Source organism: Euprymna scolopes, chromosome 36, assembly GCF_053919585.1.
Source record: "Euprymna scolopes isolate OS-2025 chromosome 36, ASM5391958v1, whole genome shotgun sequence".
Taxonomy (NCBI): Eukaryota; Metazoa; Mollusca; class Cephalopoda; order Sepiida; family Sepiolidae; genus Euprymna; species Euprymna scolopes.
The window spans coordinates 36265967-36286810 of NC_136517.1; the positions used below are offsets into that span (position 1 = coordinate 36265967).

The following is a 20844-nucleotide window of genomic DNA, read 5'->3' on the forward strand; positions in this document are numbered from 1 at the left end:
CTTCGTCCAACCATTCTGTAAAACCTGGCCTCACTCATCTTGCAGGAAGGTAACAGTGGTCTAGTGGTTAACAACACAAACTGACAACCTGGGTGCTCCAAGTTCGAATCCAGTTCATTTCACAAAAAATCGCTTTCATTTAGGATGTTGGCAACTTTCACGTGGTCCCTCCCGTAAGTACTCAATATCTTTCTAGAAATAATTTTTAACTCAAAAAAATATCAGGGAAACCAATGCCAACAACAGAATCTTTGGATTCATATGATCTGATCTTGCAAGTACCAATCTGCAAATATGACTGACATATCAGACAATCCTGAGTTACTTGTTGTGGTCTATGCCCACCAGACACTCACCAGCGATTTATTTAATTACTTCCAACTGCAGTCAGATGTAACAAAAGGCTGGAAGGTTAGGAAAACCAACTCTCCTTACAAAAGTGGTAGCACTTTGGATGCAAAAATAGCTACGAAAAGACTAGTCTGCATTTGCCGATAGGGGCATCTCAGGTAACTGTCAATGAATTCTCCTTTTCAATGTAGAAGCTTATGCCTGGCTGGATGGGTGTACTCCTAGTATAGAACCGGGTGAATTTATAAATGAGGACCCTCCTCTCCAAAATAAAATTCTACTATTTTTAGGCGATTACATCTGAACATCTTATAAAACTTGCGGAAAATAAAATTATTGTCGAATTTAAAGTGGAGGGATTAGTTTCGCATATAAATTCGACATAAAATGATCACCCATTTCCATACCATTACTTGACTGGATAGCGTTTTAAGAGCATGTATACATAAAAAAAAAAATGTTTTTCCTGGCGAAAAAAACAAGCAAAAAAAAAAAAAACTTCTTTTATGCTAAGTCCGGATGGCAACACCATCTTCCCTACAAGGTTTAACTAAATTTGTTACATCTTCAAACGCTACTTGGTCAGAAAGTAGTTTTTAAATGTATATGTAAAACTGATCCCTCACTCTAAATTCTAATTTTTTTTCTTTTCCTAAATTATTCAGCATATTCACGTAATCGCCCAAAAAGTAGAATTTTATTAGGGTGGGGACAGAATTTAATTAAGGGTACAATAATACCTTGAGCCAGATAAAGCCTCATTACGTCAAAGAAGGGTTTGATGTACCAGATTCTAGATTACTAAAATGATGCCAAGGCGAACCTCTTTTAGTATAAACATGGGAACCAAAATCGATATGAAATCAGGGCACTTGTACAGTTTAATCAAGACATTAAAAAATGAAATATCGAAAAAACGTTATATTGTACGTATCCGTTTTGAACTGATGATGATCTCAAAAAAAAAAAATTCTCTTAATTTGATTGAGTAGTTATTTTATTTATTTATTTACAGCGGAAAAACGCGTTTTTATGAGAGCGTGTTAAAGGCAGTCATCTTGGATTTTTTCTTAATTTTTGTTTTGAGTTTAGAAGAGCAACGGGAGATAACTCCAGTTAAGGCGCCGACACTCCCTAGTCCTTCGCCATCTTTATTACTAGCTTTTCTTGCTAAAAATCGAACATTTTGCTTGGTATCATAACAAATTGTTTTTTCGCTGTAAAACAAAAACTACTTGACGAAATTAAGTACATTTTTTTTCAGAGAACTTCATTCCATAACGGATACGTACAATTTAAACTTTTTTTCGATGTTTTCATTTTTTTTAATGTCTTGATTAAACTGTACAAGTACCGAAATCAGATATAACACGTGTCTTTTTTTTCTTTTTTTTTCTTTTTTTTTTTCAGTTATGCCCCTTTGCAACATAAAGCATTTTAGTAACTTACCAAGGGAGATCACTCTAAATTCACCGGTTTTTCCAGGTGGCGCTGGTTGATATTTTTTTTTCCGTGAATCCAAGAATTTTTAAAGGAGACAAAATATTTGTCGTCTTCTCTGGCATTTATTTATTTATTTATTTTTTGGCAACAGAATCCAACAACACTACAAAAGTTTCCAAAGAAAAACGGAACATCATGGACGATGTCGGACTACTCATGGAAATGGGATTCTCGGAAACCAGAGCGTAAGAAATTTTCTCTTTCATTTTCCTGGTGACCAATCTTTTAAAAAAAAAAAAATCAATTTCTTTTAAACATTTTTTATCTTTAAATAGAAATTTCCAGAAATTGTTTATTTAGAATAATTAATGGGACCTATTTAAATTACTTTCCTTTTCAACTCGTTACATTTTTTCCCCAGAAGAATTTGTTTATATAACTTCAAAAATGACTGATAATATTTAACAAATTAAATTTTTTTGATACTTATGCAAAATAATACGGATTGTACTGAAATAATAACGTTATTATTTAGAAAGCCAATCTTAACATGAGGAGGGGGGGCGTTTTTAACTATTGCGTACTTTCATCTAACAATTTAATAATAATAATAAAAAATACTGTGAATATTGAATTCAACTTTAAAATCCCAAAAATAACACGATCCGTATTTTACCCGTTTAGGTCTAATAGAAATGTATTTTAGGGGTTTAAAATTTTGTTAAACGATAGTTTTTAAAATGTAAATTTAACAAAATTTAAATAGACATATTCCAAATTCACTAAATATCATCGTAATCCAGTAGGCGGCAGAATATTCCCGAAGAAATTCTTTTTAATGGACGGCATTAGAGAAATTCCTGGGCAATTAATCTATGCCGTTTCAACAATTTGTTTTGAAGTAATCTGGTATTTTTAACGAGAGACAAAAAAAAAAAAAAAAAATCAAATGAGTGAAAAATAAATGGTACTTATGCACTTTTGTTACCGCGCTTTCTTTATATATATATATATATATATATATATATATATATATATATATTGCTTCAAGTTTTTACGATTAAGTGAAAGTAAAAAAAAAAAAAAAATATTTAGAAAACACCCTCCCCTTCCCATGTTCCCATAACTTTCTAAATAATGTTATTTCAGCACGGTAACAAAAGTGCATAAGTACCAAATAAATATATAACGAATGTTGCCGAAGATAAGTTCTGGAAAAGTTTCTTGGAGAGTTTATTTTGAATTACGCCTACTAAAAAAAAAAAAAAAAAAAAAAATATTCATAATGTACGTATTTCTCACAGAATCAAGGATATCATATTCCAAACATCACTTAAATTGATCAAGTATTTTTTTTTAACTAAGAAAATCAAAAGTTACGATTTTTAGCGATTAGAAAATGTTAATTTATTTTGAATCCAAACAAAGTCGCGGTAATCGAACACCAGAACAAATACTGCATTATTATCCCCTCCCACAAAAGAGGATAAAATGTACCCCTTTTCTTTGACCGTTCCTGGATTCTAAGTGGTCATTTGGTACTTGCTCGCCAAAATAAATTTAAAAGAAAAAAGTTATTGTTCTGAAGATTGCTGATATCAAAGAGTCCCGTTACGTCGGAAGTAATAAAAGAATAAATAAAAAAGGTTGGAATAGTTCATTATAAGCAAAAGAGAATATAATCACAAGTATTAATACTATTTAACCTACAATTAGAGGATGTGAGGTAGATATAATGAGAAAAAAGATGTTAGTTTTAGATGTTGTCTTTTTATTTTTCATATTTTTATCTAGCTTTGCAGTTGCACACTCAGCTTTTTCAAACAATGAATGGGGAAACATTTTGTTTTTTTCTAATATATATGTGGAGAGATGGAAAAAGAACAAGCCAAATTATATGTTCATCAATGTTTCCTTTTTATTTTAAGATTTTCCTGGCATAATTAAAGAAAATTAAATACCAGTACAATATTTGAAAATGTGCTTCTTGTGGTTGTAATGTGTAAAGGATGTCTTTGTTCTGTTTCAGAACAAAAAAAAAAACCTTAAGCATTTGAAGTGTATATAGCATTGTGGCATCACGTAGCCATGATTGTAAAACTGAATCCTTTTGCGATTATTTCCTATTTTTTATATATACAAATCCTTTTTAAATCAGGAAGCTCGATGTTTAAAATATAATAACAGAGCATTAAAAAGAAAACACTCTCAACCGGAAATGAACCCAATGTGATTGTTTTGGTTATTTGTGAATTTTACCTATTACATCGTGATGCATTTTTCTTTTGGAGAACTTCTTTTTTTTCTTTGATTCGTTCATAGAAAAAATATCTAATATTGGCATACAGATATCGGCTGTTTTTCTATAAGCAAAATAGATCTGTAAAATGTACCAAAGTTTTTGTTTTGGAAAAAATGATTGGTAAAATCTTAGACGTATAATCTAGCAAAATTGTTATATATTGATGCCTCTGTTCAGTTTTGAAAGACAATGGATACCCCCCTATAGGGGCAGCTGCGCATGTAATTGTGAGGCAAGGCAATCTCCAACCACACCTCTTCTGAATCGGCACTGCTTGAGTTTAGTGGCAAGGAGAAGTCCAGGAAAACTGGAAACAATACCGAGATAAGTGGAGAGTACATTCAGCACTTGAAAGTTCTAAATGGTCACCCATCTAGTACTGACCAGGTTCAGTGTTGCTTAACTTCAGTGATCCAGTGAGAACCAGTGTGCCATATATATATATATATATATATATATATATATAAGCTGCTGAAATGGCTCACAATATCAGCAAAACATTTGGCCCAGGAATCACTACTGAATGCGCAGCACAATGATGGTTTAAGAAATTTTGTTGTGGCGACGAGAGTCTTGAAGATGATGACCACAGGGTTTGGCTATTAGATGTTGACAACAATCAATTAAGGCCTTCAGGACAAGATCAAAGTGTAGTATCTGTTCCGGCAGATGCTGCACTTAAGATAATTTGTACCAGTCAATGGAGGGGAAACCCTCTATACTGGGACAATTATTATTTTTGGTAACCAGAGTGACCCCTTTTAGGGGAGCTGGTTTTTACCTCACATTAAAAACGGCCTTGTGCCTAATTTGCTCAGTGGGGGAGCAAATAAATACCATCTGTTCTTCAGATACTATACTTCGATTTCTTGTTCTGTCAGTGGAGGAGAAATCCTTTACGACGGAGACAATTTTTATTTTTGTTCCTTTTCTCCACGTTAAAAAATGACCCTAGTGTCTAACTCTGTCCCGTGGGGAGGCATTGTAAATAGGAACAATCAATTAAGAGCCTTAGTTGAATCTAATTCATGCACATCTGTTCAAGAACTTGCTTCTGAATTAGACATAATGTATACAGCGATTTCCAACCATTTGAAAGATTGGAAAGACAAAAAAACTTTATAAATGGTACCTCACAAATTAAACAACAACCAAAAGAAATGCTGTTATGAAGTGTCATCTATCCTTTGACGCAACAAGAATGACTCGTTTTTTTAACTGGGTTATGACTTGTGATGAAAAGTGGGTTCTTTACAACAACCGGTGACGTTCAGCTCAGTGGTTAGATGCCGAGGAAGCTCCACGACACTTCCTGAAGCCAGAGTTGCACCAAAAGGTCATGCTGATATTTTGGTGGTCTGCGACCAGTCTCATCCATTAGTTTTTGAATGCAGATGAAATCATTACAGTGGAAAAGTACTGTCAACAAATGGATGAAATGCATCAGAAAATGCAACAACACTCAGCATCAGTCAACAGAAAAGGCCCAATTCTCCTCAATGACAATACTCAAGCACACATTGCTAAATTGATTCTGCAGAAGTTGAACAAATTAGCCTATTAAACTCAGCCTCATCTGCCATTCTCTCCAGACCTTTCACCTACCAACTACCACTTTTTCAAGCATCTTGTCAACTTTCTGCGTGAGAAATGCTTCATAAAACCTTAATGCTTCACAAAAACACACTTATCGACTTCATCGCCATTTGAATGCAAGATTTTTATATTAATGGCATAAATACATTTGTTTTGCGTTGGCAAAAGTGTGTTGATTTTGATGGTGCTTATTTCGATGAATAAATTTTGTTTGAGCCGAGATATGTTGATGTAAATTTAAGTTAAAAACTGCAAGAACTTTCTTGTCAATCTGGTATAATAGCATAACAAGTTAGTTTTTTCTTTTTAGATAATTATTTTATCAATTTGCATGAAAAGAGCTATGTAAAAGATGCTTCAAACCGTTTGAATTATGCAAATACCATCAGTAGTTAAAAAGTTGGTTTTAATTGCCAAAATTTAGGCTTTTCCGTGGACATTTTAGAAAAAGTGGGCTAAATTACAGACCTCAACATTTCAAGAGATTCAGTAATTTTTCCACCATTTATTTATTTTTCAAGCTATTCTCATAAAATTTGGCGCTCTTATGTAAAATTGTGTGCTCTTTCTGATTATGCAATCAAATTTGATGTATCTCTTTACCATGAGCCATGAATTATAAATTAAGATGTACAAATCTCAATTTTTTTTAAAACTGCCACATGCTATCATACAGTAGGTGTCTATTTATGAACAAAACTAAGTATTATACTGGGATTTAAATGTAGCTTTATTGAGAATAGGCATTTTCCTGCCTCTTCACCAAAGAAGATTAAGCTCTCCTGTAGCCATTGAAAGCCTAAAGAGCATTCATGGCCGGTATTTACTACTCCCCTCAAAGAAAAGAAAAAATTGAGTAGATATGAATTAATCTCAGAAATAAATCTAAGAAAATTTTTCAAATAGATTTTGGATTTCTGTAAAAGATGGAATTCCCATAGTCGACGAGAACTTATGCATTTTGGGACCAGTCCAATTTTCAATTTTGTAAATCCTCACTATCTGGCCCAAAATATACCCCTATTTTCTGAGATGCAACCATAAATCATGCTCTACATGAATTCTCGATGTAACTTTCATAGTACCAGGATACCAGGAATCCTGATAAGCAACAACTATATATTCACCAGTTGATGGTAATTTTTGTCATTTCTATTCTGTTGTTTTACTGAAAATTCAACTATGTAAACAAAGAAATAAAACGGTAATTTTTTACCTTGTTTCCACCTTAACCTTTAAAATGATTACTTTTATAGGTTTTAGGCTATGCTGAAAACAAATATCGCATTTAAATTTTCTGCAAATAAGTAGTTTACCGGATATTAAGTAATGTCATTTCTTGTTATCGCGTGTGGCCATCTGTGTATGCACAAGCGCAACCCCGAGAAACTATGCACAAACAAACATTGCTTAATATCCGGAAAGCTACTTATTTGCAGAAAATTTAAATGCAATATTCGTTTTTATCACAATGCATCGCAATTAAATTCTTTATCGAACCGCCTAATTATTATTATTATTTAGATAGCTTCAGTTTTAAAAAAAAAACTGGTTTGTTTTACAGATTTGAAAAAATGGTCTTGACAAGGAGTTAAAAATAAATTCAAGTTTCATGATATGTTTTTTATTTAATTGTTAGGTGAAATTACAGAATAGTTAACAAAAAACACCCTTCCTTCCCCATGTTAAGAATGGGTTTCTAAATAATGTTATTTCAGCATGGTAGCATAAGTACACAAGTACCTTTTATTTGTTATATATTTGTTTGCTTTCTTTTGTGTTTTTTTTTTTTTTGTTTCTTTGTTTTTGACCACCAAAAAACAATTCTACCTTAAGTACAAATAAGAAGTTAAACGCATGTACTTAGTACATTTTGTTATTTTTTAACGCTTTTAGTGCATGTGTACTAAAAGCGTTAAAAACAACAAAATAGTATTGTTTGGAAATCAAACTTGAAAATAATTTTTTTAAATTGACGAACTCAGAATAAAAAATGACTAATCTAGTAAGACAGTTTTCTATTTTTAAGAGAAACTCTAGTAAGTTCAGTGCATGACGCGCTTAGCGATCGTTTTTCTGTAAGCGGATTTGATTTCTATAAAAGACTTGCCCGGGTGTTTGTAGGTGTGTGTGTTTTTGGGTAAATGGAAAGAAAAATCGTTGGCCAGGTGTCCCGGGTGTTTGTTTTAAAAAAAAAACGAAGCCTTGATGCGTGGTTGGGAAATAATAAAGTGTGAAAAAAAAAAAACGGCAGGTGCCCGTTTTTGACGAGTTAATGACATCAACTTTGAGTGCGGAACAGTGTTTTATTTACCGCGAGTCTGTTCGCTTCTTTTTTTTATACGAAAAAGCTTAATGCACATGCGGCGATCGAAAATTGTTGAATATTTATCTTTTGAAAGTCGGGTAAATTAAATAGACAGGCGACCCCGGTTGTTAACTCGTAGATATTATCATTTAGCCGCGGTATAAAAATTTTTTAAAAGTTGTGAGGCGACCGATAGCTTCTCGGAAAAAAGCCTTTCTTGGACATACACGAAAATGCACACACACACACACACACACACACACACACACACACACACACACACATTTTCGCTTTTATATATATAGATAACATTTTAAATAAAATTCTGCACAATTAATAATTATCAAATATTTACATATTATACATGAAAATAATTCTAAAACTATTATCTATGTGAAAATGAATGATATATGCCAATTATCAGTTTTTAAATATTCTTTGTCAACTTTGCTCGGTCGTAATTTTGCTTCCTGTGGTCGTAAAAGTATAAATCAAAGTCCAGTAGAGATGGACTTCTATGTTTATATAGCCTGTAAAATTTCAGCCATATCCAATCAAATTTAACCCCATGTATATGTATCCAAACGTAATGTATTTTTTTTCTTTTTGCTGTTGTAATTTTTTACCATTTTTTTTTTTTATTTTTAACTTGGAGCATAAAAATATTGAACGCATAAAAGAAAAATAAATTAACATCATTGGAATACTTATTCTATTCTCTTTTCAACAATGTAATTCTTTTAAAAATTGACCAACAAATAAAAAAGATATGACTTGTTGAAGCACATTAGGTATGTAATATTGCCGATGTCCACGAAAATACAGCATACGCTTATAATGCTAGGTATAAGCAGTTGCAATGCAGAACTGACTCCAATATTGGCATCTTCCATGTGCTTGTTTAACAAGTACTTCAGTGAAAGGTTCTCTGATGAACTAACTTCTCTGGTGTCCCCTTTAAGTTGTCAGAACAACCTGACAATCAGCTAAATCCCACCCCTTCACTATTGACAGCTGTAGATGCCAAAGAGCTTTCTTCTCTAATAGGTTCTTTTCTTGTTCTGTTAGCCTTTTTTGAAGGAACGTAAATGATGGATTGGGAGGTGACAGTGGTCAGGTGGTTAATGACACAGACTGACGACCTGGATATTCCACGTTCGAATTCAGTTTGGTCACTTTCATTTAGAATGTTGACAACCTTCTTGTCGTCTCTCTCGTAAGTACCTGATGACTTTCTAGAAAGAATTCTGACCAGAAAAATATCTGAGTAGCCAATGGCAACAAAGGTATCTTCGAGTTCATACGATATGATAATGATTGATAGATCAATAAAAAAGTAATTCCAGGAATTAGGCAAATGGATTAATTGAATTTACTTTGCAAGAATAAGAATTGTTTTGACTCACGAACATTATGGTTCAACAATGCAGTCAAAGAATGAATTAAGTCTTATATCCATGTACTATTATAACTGTGGATCTTTTCTTGTTTGACACTGTGCACATCGGATGATGTCACAAAAGGTATCCTACTAAAACTGTGAATTTTTTGTATGTTTGTTTGTCTCCATGTAGTAAAGTATGTGGAAAATATTGGGAACATCTTTATGACGTGAGAATGATGTAATAAGAATGACATCATAAATAGTGAAGTCTTAACTATGTCATGAATGATAAAGTAACAAGGATTTTGTCATCCATTAAAATAGAAAATAGATTAACTGTGACATGAATGAAAAGTCCTAACTTGCCATAGCCGGGCAACCCACTTCAATTGAATAAAATGAAGTTAGAGCAAAAAAAATGCAACAATAAATATTTACATTTCTAAACTGAATCAGCTTCCATCTACAAATATTACATGTTTTGATTCACCATGAGAGTTCCATGCAGTCACAAAGAAATTATTATGTATAGTTTTCTTGTTAAACAATTTTTCTGGGGGGGGGGGGGTTGTTTCTTTTTTTCTTCTTTTTAATATATTTTTTAAATTTATTAAATCTTTTCAGAAAAAAAGGTTTGGCAAAAACAGGCTATAGAGGAATTCAATCGGCAATGGATTGGTAAGTATATTTTTGTTGTTGTTGACTTTTAACATATTTTATAACTTACTAATTTACATTGTAATCCAACCATCCAGAGCGGCTGCAGCCGAGATTGAACTCACTACACGAGTTTGCCGTGTAATTCAAATATTGTTGGTAGCTGAATACTTGATGCTTCGCCAGGGCTATCAAGAGTATTTTTTATCGTGATGCCATCACTGGATGGGGTGTCTACCATGGCTTAAGAAAGTTCCATCTGCCCTCAAGAGAAGGATGGACTGCACCAGTTTCTCAACCTACATTGTAATATCACTTCCATTCTTTCTTTCTTTTTTTTATCTAAAGGAAGAACCTCTAAAAATATCTCTTTGCGTATACAAGTATAATTTAAAATTATGTTGTAAATTTTCAAGTTAATATAAGGGTCATTCCAAAAGTAAAGCCTCATTTTTTAACTCAAAAGCTAAAATATGAAAAGACTGTCGTGCAGAGATGGCTTACAAAATTTGTTTGGTAAACTTTGGAAGGTATCTATATTTATTTGCCTCCCGATGAGAAAAAAGTTAAGCATGGGTTTATTTTTTAATGCCCAGTAAGTTTGTTAAACAAAGTTATTTTTATATTTTATTCATTTGTTTATTTTTCAAAATATTTGTCTGTTCCAAATAAACAAAAGTAAGTCTTACAGCGTTACCTCTCCTTTGTAAAAATGGCCGTTACATGAGAATAATTCCAACCTGGTTAGATTATTTTCTGAAAGAATGTGAATGGCATTTTATTGTTCTTAACCACAAGCTGCAATAATCTAAAAATAACTGTTTGGCTAGTCAGTATCAAATGTTTGTCAGTGTCACCACCTGGGTTCACAGCTGAAGATATTTTATATTTTTGGCCAATTTTATAACTGTCAGTCTAAACTGTTACTTGATGAGGAAGAGACAAAAAAAACTGTCAAGTCCCAACTGGATAATAAATGGACACCAAACAATGTTGTATGCATACTCCAACTAGCATTACAAGTTGATTTTTTTTTTTTTTTTTCGTTTTAGATAATTATTTTATCAACTTGCATGAAAAGAGCTATGTAAAAGATGCTTAAAATCGTTTGAATTATGCAAATGCCATCAGTAGTTCAAAAGTTATGAGAATTTTAAGTGCTAAAATTTAGGCATTTCCATGGACATGTTTCTTTAGAAAAAGTGGGCTAAATTATGGACCTCAACATTTCAAAAAATTCGGTAATTTTGCCACTATTTATTTTTCAAGCTATTCTCATGAAACTTAACACTCTTATGTAAAATTGTGTGCTCTTTCTGATTATGAAGTCAAATCTGATGTATCTCTTTATCTTAAGCCATGAATTATAAATTCAGATGTACAAATTTCAATTTTTTTTTTTTAAACTGGTGTATGGTGTCATATAGTGGGTGTCTATTTATGAACAAAATTAAGTATTTAGTGGTATTTAAAGATAACTTTATTGGTATTTACTTGCCTCCCCACCAAAGAAGAGCTTAATCTGGGGTGTAGCCATTGAATGCTTAAAGAGTGTGACCTCTGACCCCGTTGAAGTTGCAATAGTCGTGATCGTTTTTCTTTCAAGAGTTCTTTACAAGTTTTTTCCACATCGCAGGCCTTGTTATAGGGTTGATATGCCGGCGTTCACTGAAAATAATTAGCTGCTCATGTGAGCCTAAAGAACACAAACACAGAGGTTTCTAGTCTACTAAAGTTAATTCACAAAATTTACAAGTGGGTTACATATGTACAATTGTTCAGTTCGATCTCCTTACACAAAAAAAAACACTCCAGAATCTTATTCTTCGTTCTTTATGGTTGGGGTGGCATCTCTCTTGGGTTAGTGTTTCTTCTCTCGAGATTTGGCTCCAATCTGCTAATTTTGGCACAGGCATTTGCTTATATTTTGAGAGAAGGGTTGGTTGGGGTACGCTGCTAAACCAATCATCGATCCACGTCTTTCCAGGGACATCCCTGTGCCTTGCACGGTCTGAGAACATGTAGTCACAACTCTGTTCCATTCACACGCTCACAGGGGTTGACAGTTTGACCCCGGCTAACCTCACACTCAAAAAGCCAGACATCCTTGAGTTGGGTTTCGCCAGGTCATGAACAAAATTATATTTCGTTCTAGCTTCAAAAAGACATCTCTTGTCATTTTTTTTCAAACAATAAAAATATGTCTGTTTTACAAAAACCCAATAAATTCATCCTTTCAACTCGGTTACCCGCCACTGCCCAGGCACCCAATAATGCTTAACAGACAATACCAGCATAGTTACCCATTCTTACTCAGTGTTTCGGGGTCCCAATCTTCCCCAATGGGACGCTCCACCATTCCCTGAGGCGGTCACGCAACAGAGCATTCATGGCCAGTATTTACTACAAAGAAAAGAAAAAATTGAGTAGATATGAATTCATCTCAGAAATAAATCAAAGAAAATTTTTCACATAGATTTTGGATTTCTGTAAAAGATAGAAATTCCCATAGTTGACCAGAACTTATACATTTTGGGACCAGTCCAATTTTCAATTTTGTAAATCCTCTCTATCTGGCCCAAAATATACCCCTATTTTCTGAGATGCAACCATAAATCGTACTCTACATGAATCCTTGATGAATCTTTCACAGTACCAAAATACCAGGAATCCTGATAAGCAACAACTATATATTCACCAGTTGATGGTAATTTTTGTCATTTCTATTCTGTTACATTACTGAAAATTCAATTATGTAAACAAAGAAATAAAACGGTAATTTTTTACCTTATTTCCACCTTAACCTTTAAAATGATTGCTTCTATCTCTGCTGAAAATGAATATCGCATTTAAATTTTCTGCAAATAAGTAGTTTACCGGATATTAAGTAATGTCATTTCTTATGTTATCGCGTGTGGCCATCTTGGAGTGCGCAAACGCACCCCCTAGAAACTGTGCAAACACACATACAAAGATAGCCACCAGCAATAACATAAGAAATGATATTGCTTAATATCCGAAAAGCTACTTATTTGCAGAAAATTTAAATGTAATGTTCGTTTTCAGCATAGCCAAAAACCTGAAAAGGTAGTCATTTTAAAGAAAAATGTTATGGTGGAAACAAGGTAAAAATTTTCAAAATGCGTCACAATGAAATTCTTTATCGAACTGCCTAATTATTATTATTATTATTATTATTATTATTTAGATATCCTCAGTTAAAAAAACGGGTTTGTTTTACAGATTTGAAAAAATGGTCTTGACAATGAGTTAAAAATAAAAAAATTATACAAAATACTATTAGAAACCCACCCAATAAATGTCACAAGGACATTTATTGGTTGGGTTTCTAATAGTATTTTGTATACTTGTAAATCATTGTCGAGATTTCAAAGACATGAGATATCACGTGGCTATTTTTCTTGTGCAACACTCAACACTAATTGTCGAAATAAACAAACATTTTACATTAAATAAATACACTAAAAACTTATCCATCTAGGTAGAAGAGTAACTTATTTTGTCTTTGGTGATATTTATTTGAGTGCTTATGCACTTATGTTACCATGCTATTTTTTTCAAATAGTATTTTTAAAGTTTCACAATATCTTTCTTTTTTTTTTCTTTTTTTTTCTTTTTTTTATTTAATTGTTAGGTGAAAGTACAGAATAGTTAACAAAACATCCTTCCCTCCTCATTATAAATTTTTGAGTTGATAAACAAAATAACATGAAAAACAATGAAGGAAACACGAACAAAGATGCATAAAATCAAAGAAAGATTTCAGAAACCGTTCCTCAAAGAAGTGAATAATAGGCATGTTATTATTTGAACGAGATGTGATGCTATATAGTTTTTTTTTTTTTTTTTTTTTATGGAAATCGTTCCAGACAATGCATGGAGCTACTTGATGTAAGGAGCTTAAAAATAAAGGGTGGGGAGTGGGTGGCAAAAACTAACCAACGATAAGTATTAGATGGATAGATGCCAACTCAGAAAACAGCAATTCTTCCCTCTTTGTCAGAAATTTCACTCATGGAATGTGAACATTAAAGGACAAAATAAGAGAAGTGAGTTACGCGGCTGACGAAAATAAACACTCTCTTTATGTTGACATGGACTGGGGAAATAGTCATTTGTTCAATATGTATAGAGAGAAATAATGGAGGTGATTTAACTTAAGGATATGTTCAATATCCCAGTGATCTTTGTATTAGCTTCACATTAGTAGATAAAAAAGGATGATTTTGTCTAAAAGTTTGGTTAGCAAGCCAGTCCAAATTTTCATAAGAAAGGTCAATCACCCAAGGTGAACACTCATGAACCCTTTTTTTCAACTGGCTTATTTTTAAAAATCCTTTGAAAGTATTATTGCACATAGTTTGCTCTAGATATTAACATGCTCTACCATATAACACTTGTCCTTCTCTATTGTTTTAGGATATCCCTTTCTTGGGCTACGTCTTTTAATTCAAGTAAGGAAATGATTGTAAAGTCTACATTTGGTAATTTGCTGTCTCTTCTCTCAAGGGAGGAGGGAGAAAAAAGAAGAGTAGAGGAAAGGAAGAAGCGCGCCATGGTCTCTGTTCGTTTGCATATGCCTTCCTCTTCTCATAGTAGTCAGAGGGAAAGACTATACGATCTCTTATAACAGTTAAAATCAAAGCTGTTGACTAACTTTACTTTATTATATAGATTAATATTCCTACATTGATTATATACTTAATAGTTTTGGGAAAATTGTGGAAATAAACCGCTTCTGCATGCAAATTTCAAAGAATTTTTTAATTAATTTTTTTTTCTTTTAACAATCCAGGATTTTAGCTCATTCAGAAGATCCGGATATTGATGAGCCGTTAACAGAAGAGGCAGGACATGTCCTTGGTGGAGGATCGACCGATAAACCTAAGGGTATTGATTACTTTTTATCCTTTTTTATGCTAACTACCCTTCTGAGAGTACTGTTAAAGATACAATCGTTTTTTTTTTTAATGTGAAGAGTCTAGCTTGTGCAGATGCTCTGTGGAACTTCTTTGCTGGAGTATTTTAGTTAACCGATTCGCACAGGGATCTTGTTATGGATTGGGAACAAATTAACCTCAACTGACAGACAATAAACCCATTTTGGTTTTATATACATATATATATGTATGTGATATATAAGGTTTAGGCTTTTGGTATCATGTACAAATGCTGTACATCTTAGCATTTTTAAGACCTATAATAGCAATACATGCGGATGATAAAACGCTTTGGATGATTACGGATTTCGGGGGGGGGGTCTGTTAAAATCGTCATATTTTAAAAACTAAATACCACCATTTTGTTCGAAAATGAATATACTTTCAAATGAATTAATAAACACATTATATATTTTAATAATTTTAAACAAATAAAGTGATAACAATGTTAACATCATAAAACAGCGTTTTCGGTAAGATTTTGTCATGTTTTTCCAAGATTATTAGGTAAAATAATGTGATAGTTTCAACAGAATTCGAACCTGGCACGCTGAGCCGGTAGTCCACATCCATAGCTATGAGATGACCATAAAATGCGCCACTTATTAAATTCTGAATAAAATTCGCCGTCCCTTTTGAAATCTAACCATATCTATAAAAGTGAACTTGTGTGTGTCTGTGTACATTTCTCTACGCAATAACTCTGTCAATTGTAAGTCTACAGACTCGAAATTTGATGTACTGAGATTTGGGAAAATCTTTGTCATCTGTTTTCGGCCAGAAATTTGGCTGTCAAGGGGTCAAAGTTCAACGATTTGACCTTTGAGAACTCTACCAAACTCCTGACAATTTTGGGTCCAAACACTTGAAATTTTAGATATAGATTCCTTGGACATGGATCTAACTTAATAACTTGATTTGAGCCCAAAACAATAAATGTTAAGGAGTTATAATAGGGTTCAAAGTTAAAAAAAAAATTGACCGCTTTTTTTTTTTTTTTTGTTCAACATACACCTCCAAACACCCGGGCAACGCCGGGCTGAAATGCTAGTTTAGAAATAAACTCCAGTTTGTGCCTGACTTATCCATCAAGTTTCACTTATGAATGTCCAACAGTTTTTTTATTGCTATTCAATGATATGGGGGAGGGGTCTCTTTAATGATCATCTCATCAGTAAAAAGTGCGATTCTGAATGGCTTCGAACTTACCGAATCGTACTCACCTCTACTTCCAATGGATTATCTCAACAAACAAAATAATGCTCAGACTATTCCTGAATTGAAGTAGACCATTATAGCTGGAAAGAGTCGAGAAAAGAGTGTCAGATTTATTAACAATCTTGTGCATCGTATTGTTTATCATTGAACAGCAATAAAACAAAGACTGTTGGACATGCGTGATTAAAAATAGATGGACAAGTCAGGCATATATCGTTAGCACAGCAACTAATATAATTGCTATGAAAAAAGTAGAGAAAGAAACAAACCAATTCTAATTCACAGGAAACACAAGTTGGAACAATTACATTGAAGGCATTACCAGGGCCGCTGCAAGGAAGGTGGGCTCTCTCTACCGTGCTAGAAAACTACTAACACCCGAACGTATCCTGTACCTCTATAAGGCAACCATTCGCCCATGTATGGAGTATTGCTGTCATATTTGGGCTGGTGCATCGGCTACTAGTCTCTCGCTCCTTGACAAGGTTCAAAAGAGAGTCGCAAATCTGATAGGCCCTGAATTGGCATCTAAGCTTCAGCCTCTGTCCCATCGACGAAACGTTGCATCCCTCTGCCTGTTCTACAAGTATTTTAATGGTGGATGCTCTAATGAACTGCAAGCACTTGTGCCCCCACGACGTGAACACCCTCGACAGACCTGACAGGCTGCAAAATCCCACCCCCACACTGTAGAGATCCCTAGATGTAAAAGATCTTTCTACTCCAATAGTTTCTTCCCCAGAACCGCTAGACTTTGGAATTCCATTCCAGGTCCCTGCTTCCCCAACTCTACTGATGTGCAGAAGTTCAAGTGCAACGTGAACCGACATCTTGCTGCCCACATCCCTACATAGTACCCCAGTAGTTGTTGCCCCTGATAGTAGCCCCCTACTCCAAAGTGGCAATGTGCCTTGTTTGGGGTGAAAATGTAATTAAAAAAAAAATAATAATAATAAAAAAAAAAAATGCTACTACTACAACAACTATTACAGCTTAAGTTAACTACAAAGGAAGATACACCTTTGTGTAGTCTCTTACTTGACCACTGAGACCAATGTTTCTGCTACAAAATGGGCCATATTTGTTGAGGTCTGAAGACTCCTGATGGCTAAGCAAAAAAAAAAAAAAAAATGACAGAAATTTGTGGATTTTTGATAGTGAGACCAGAGTAAAGTACTGGTCATCCCAAAGACCTTCGGGCTTGGTTTGGTTTGCCATGGCATGAGTCATTTTGCTTATGGTCTCACTAAATGGTGATAACACAAAAAATTGGTCATTCATGACTGAAATTTGGTGGACAAGTTGAGTTTAGGATTTGTATCAAATATGGCTGGATTGCAGAAAGGATTGTGAATGTTGTTAACGATTCCATCCGTAGCATTTTTTGAAGAGTCACTTCATACTATACCATCGCCGCATTTATGCAAATGAGATTTAGACCAGTTTCATAGATGTATTATGGTGTGGGCAAAATAATCTTAGATATATTGATGATTTGAAAAAAATATATAAATATTTCATGTATAATCCAAAAGTATTAAATTCACATCTTTCTTCTTGTTCTGCAGAAACGGAGCAAGATTCTGAAAATCATTTAGCCCAATCGGTTGGAAATGAACCAGATGTTATACCAGAAAATGCTGCAAACATAGAAAATTCGCAACAAACAGTCGAGTTTACCAGATGTCTAGAGTAAGTGCTATAATTTCAGGATTACCTATATATAAAGTTTAGTATGTTTATGTGTGCATTTCTATGTATAGCGTTCACTCGTAAATTAATGAAGTGATTATTATGAATTATAGAATATATATTCTCCACAACATAGCGAGTAATGCGGGCATGTTATTGTTTTTGTAAATTTTTGTGTCCCCCCCCCCTTGTTGCCTACCCCCACCACACCCCTGAAAAAAATTTGGGCCAGATACAAAAAATTAAGAGAGAAACGAATTGCTCTACATCAGATTAAAGTTATATAATAAAATTTAATTTTTACTATTGCACACACATACATAAGCATCAATAATATATGTGTGTGAGATAAATTCTTAAACTAATGAATTTATCATGAATTATAGGATACATATTCTAAGGAACATGGATAACATGCGTACATTTAGTACTTGTACAGTTTAATCAAGACATTAAAAAATGAAAATATCGAAAAAATAGTTTAAATTGTACATATCCGTTATGGAATGAAGTTCTCCGGAAAAAAATTTCACTTAATTTCATCAAGTAGTTTTATTTTACAGCAAAAAAAAAAAAAAATTATGATACTGAGCAAAAGGTTCAATGTTTAGGAAGAAAAGCTAGTATTAAAGATGGGGGAGAGAGGGGGGGGGGGTCGGCGCTTTAAATTGAGTTATCTCCCCATGGCGTGTTAAAAAAAATTCCAAAATGTCTGCCTTCAACGCACTGTCATAAAAACGTGTTTTTCTGCTGTAAAAAAAAAAACTACTTGATCGAATTAATTGAAATTTTTTTTTTTTTTTTTTTTTTGAGATCTTCAGTCCAAAATGGATACGTACAATATAACCTTTTTTTTTCGATATTTTCATTTTTTAATGTCTTGATTAAACTGTACAAGTGGCGTACATTTTTTTTTTTTTTTTTTCTAAACTTTATCATTTAAATGGTGTACACTTTACTTTACCTGCTCAAAAACGTGAAAATAAGCGAGAAAAAAGTTTCTATCAAATCTCATTTATAAAACTTACTATGTCTGTTTCCATTTTTTTTTTTTTTTTTTTTTTTTTTCAAACTGTATTTCCTCCAAAATGGAAGGTCACAGAGCGACAAGAGGAAGGTCAAATGATTGTATTTTTTGTGAATTGTTTTTTTTATGGGCGTTTACTCAGTTAAAATAGTTTCTAAGAGATTAAAATTGAAATAAAAATGAAGACTTCGCAAACGTAAGTTGACTTGAACTGCTCTTCTGTGCGTGCACAAATACATATGCATTTTTACATTAATCTTAGTTTATTTTTAGCTATTTCTTATCCAACTAACAATAGCTAATTCAATAACGTCTCACGCTGAAGTGCTATAAATTTTGGTTTCGGTTTCAATTCTAGCTCACGGCACCCAATAAATATGTATATATGTATGTATATCTATCCATAGAGAGACTGTTTCACTTTAGAAAGAGAAGAAACTCTGTCCATCTCAGAACAGTATTAAGTGTGATTTAAGGAATTTTCCGCTTTTTTATTTTCTTTGTAGCTGTGGCAAACTTTTACAAACGGACGAAGACTTAACAATCCATGCTAGTCGAACGAATCATGTCAATTATGAGAAAACATTGGATGCTCCAAAGGAAATGACGCCTGAAGAAAAAAAGGAACAAGCAGAAAGGTGTGTCAGAATTTGCTAATAATTAAAAAAACAAATTTTCTTTTTTACTTATGAAATATTCAGTCATAAGCAAAATCCAACCCCTTCACTGTAGAGGTATCCTGATGCTGGAGAGTTTTCTATTATATTAGCTTCTTTCCTCAAACTGATGATTTTTGGAATTATCTCCCTGACCGTACCATCATGCAGGAGTTTAAATGTAATCTGAACAAACATCTTTGCTGCGCAACTCTCCACAAGATGCACTTGGAGGCATCCCTGATATCTCGGTAACAATTGCCTTAGAGTGAATATGAGAGAAAAAAAAAAATTTTTGTAAACATTTATTCACCAAAACAAATTGAATGCTTAGTTATAATTTTAAGTAAATATAATGTTTTATTTTAAATTCTAATCTCATATTGTTTCATTTGCAATGTTTGAGGATATATGCTACATGGGAAGGAATGATACGATGCAATGGATATGTAATATGTCTTAATGACAGACAAGCTCTGAGGAAGATTACATCTAGATACTATCGCGAGATGTGTGCAGAATAGGAGTCTTAATTGGTTTGGTCACATTGCAAAAATTGAGTTTCGTTTGGTCACTTTGTACCTCCTCACAAAAAGGTTGCCACTCTGATATGGTTACAGATGTAGAGAGGTCCAGGTCCGTCAAATTATTGCTTCCTCCATGTTGTAAAGATCAAGCGGACAATCATCCAGTATTGGTCATTAGAGTTGTACTGTTGAAGAGTAAAGGTCACCTTCAAGCACAAAAAATAAATAACAATTGTTTTGTTTTTTTTGTATAAAAATAATTATTCTGAGTAAAAGTTATGATTGTACATAAAAAACAACAAAATTTTTAAATGCATTTTTTACTGTTTTTGGACTGACTCGAATTTCAAGTTCGGGGCAATTTTGGTTTGGTGATATCAACCGTAAGTTCATGGGGTTTTTTGGGGGGAGGGGGGGTTGTCTTTTAATGGCATGAGTTCAGTGGGCAGGCAGAATGGAGTGATCGAAGTTTATGCTTCGTTATTGAGAATCAAACCGAGGAACCAGACAAATGAATCTTCAGTTGATCTTTGATAACTAAATATTTTCATAGAAAAGTTACTAGCCAAACCCACATGATTATTGGAACATGACATCTTTGTTCCATGACGAGTACATAAATCATAAAGATGTTTTTGTATTTTTTGTTTTTTAAATAAATGTAATTCTAAATATGCACTGAATTTTATGCTGAGGCTTGAAGGTATAAATATTTGAATTTC

At 33.3% G+C, this 20844-nt stretch overlaps 1 protein-coding gene across 1 annotated transcript in view; it reads left to right on the plus strand.

The window, feature by feature from the left end:
- Positions 1-1811: 1811 nt before the first annotated feature.
- The window catches only part of LOC145260410 (UBX domain-containing protein 1-like), a 41623-nt gene continuing 22590 nt past the window's right edge, over positions 1812-20844 (plus strand). Inside the window, exons 1-5 of the mRNA XM_080118390.1 lie at positions 1812-2039; positions 10009-10062; positions 14858-14952; positions 17789-17912; positions 19446-19577. Of these exons, the coding sequence (XP_079974516.1) occupies positions 1990-2039; positions 10009-10062; positions 14858-14952; positions 17789-17912; positions 19446-19577 (455 nt within the window). The 5' untranslated portion in view covers positions 1812-1989. The remainder of the gene's footprint in view (positions 2040-10008; positions 10063-14857; positions 14953-17788; positions 17913-19445; positions 19578-20844) is intronic.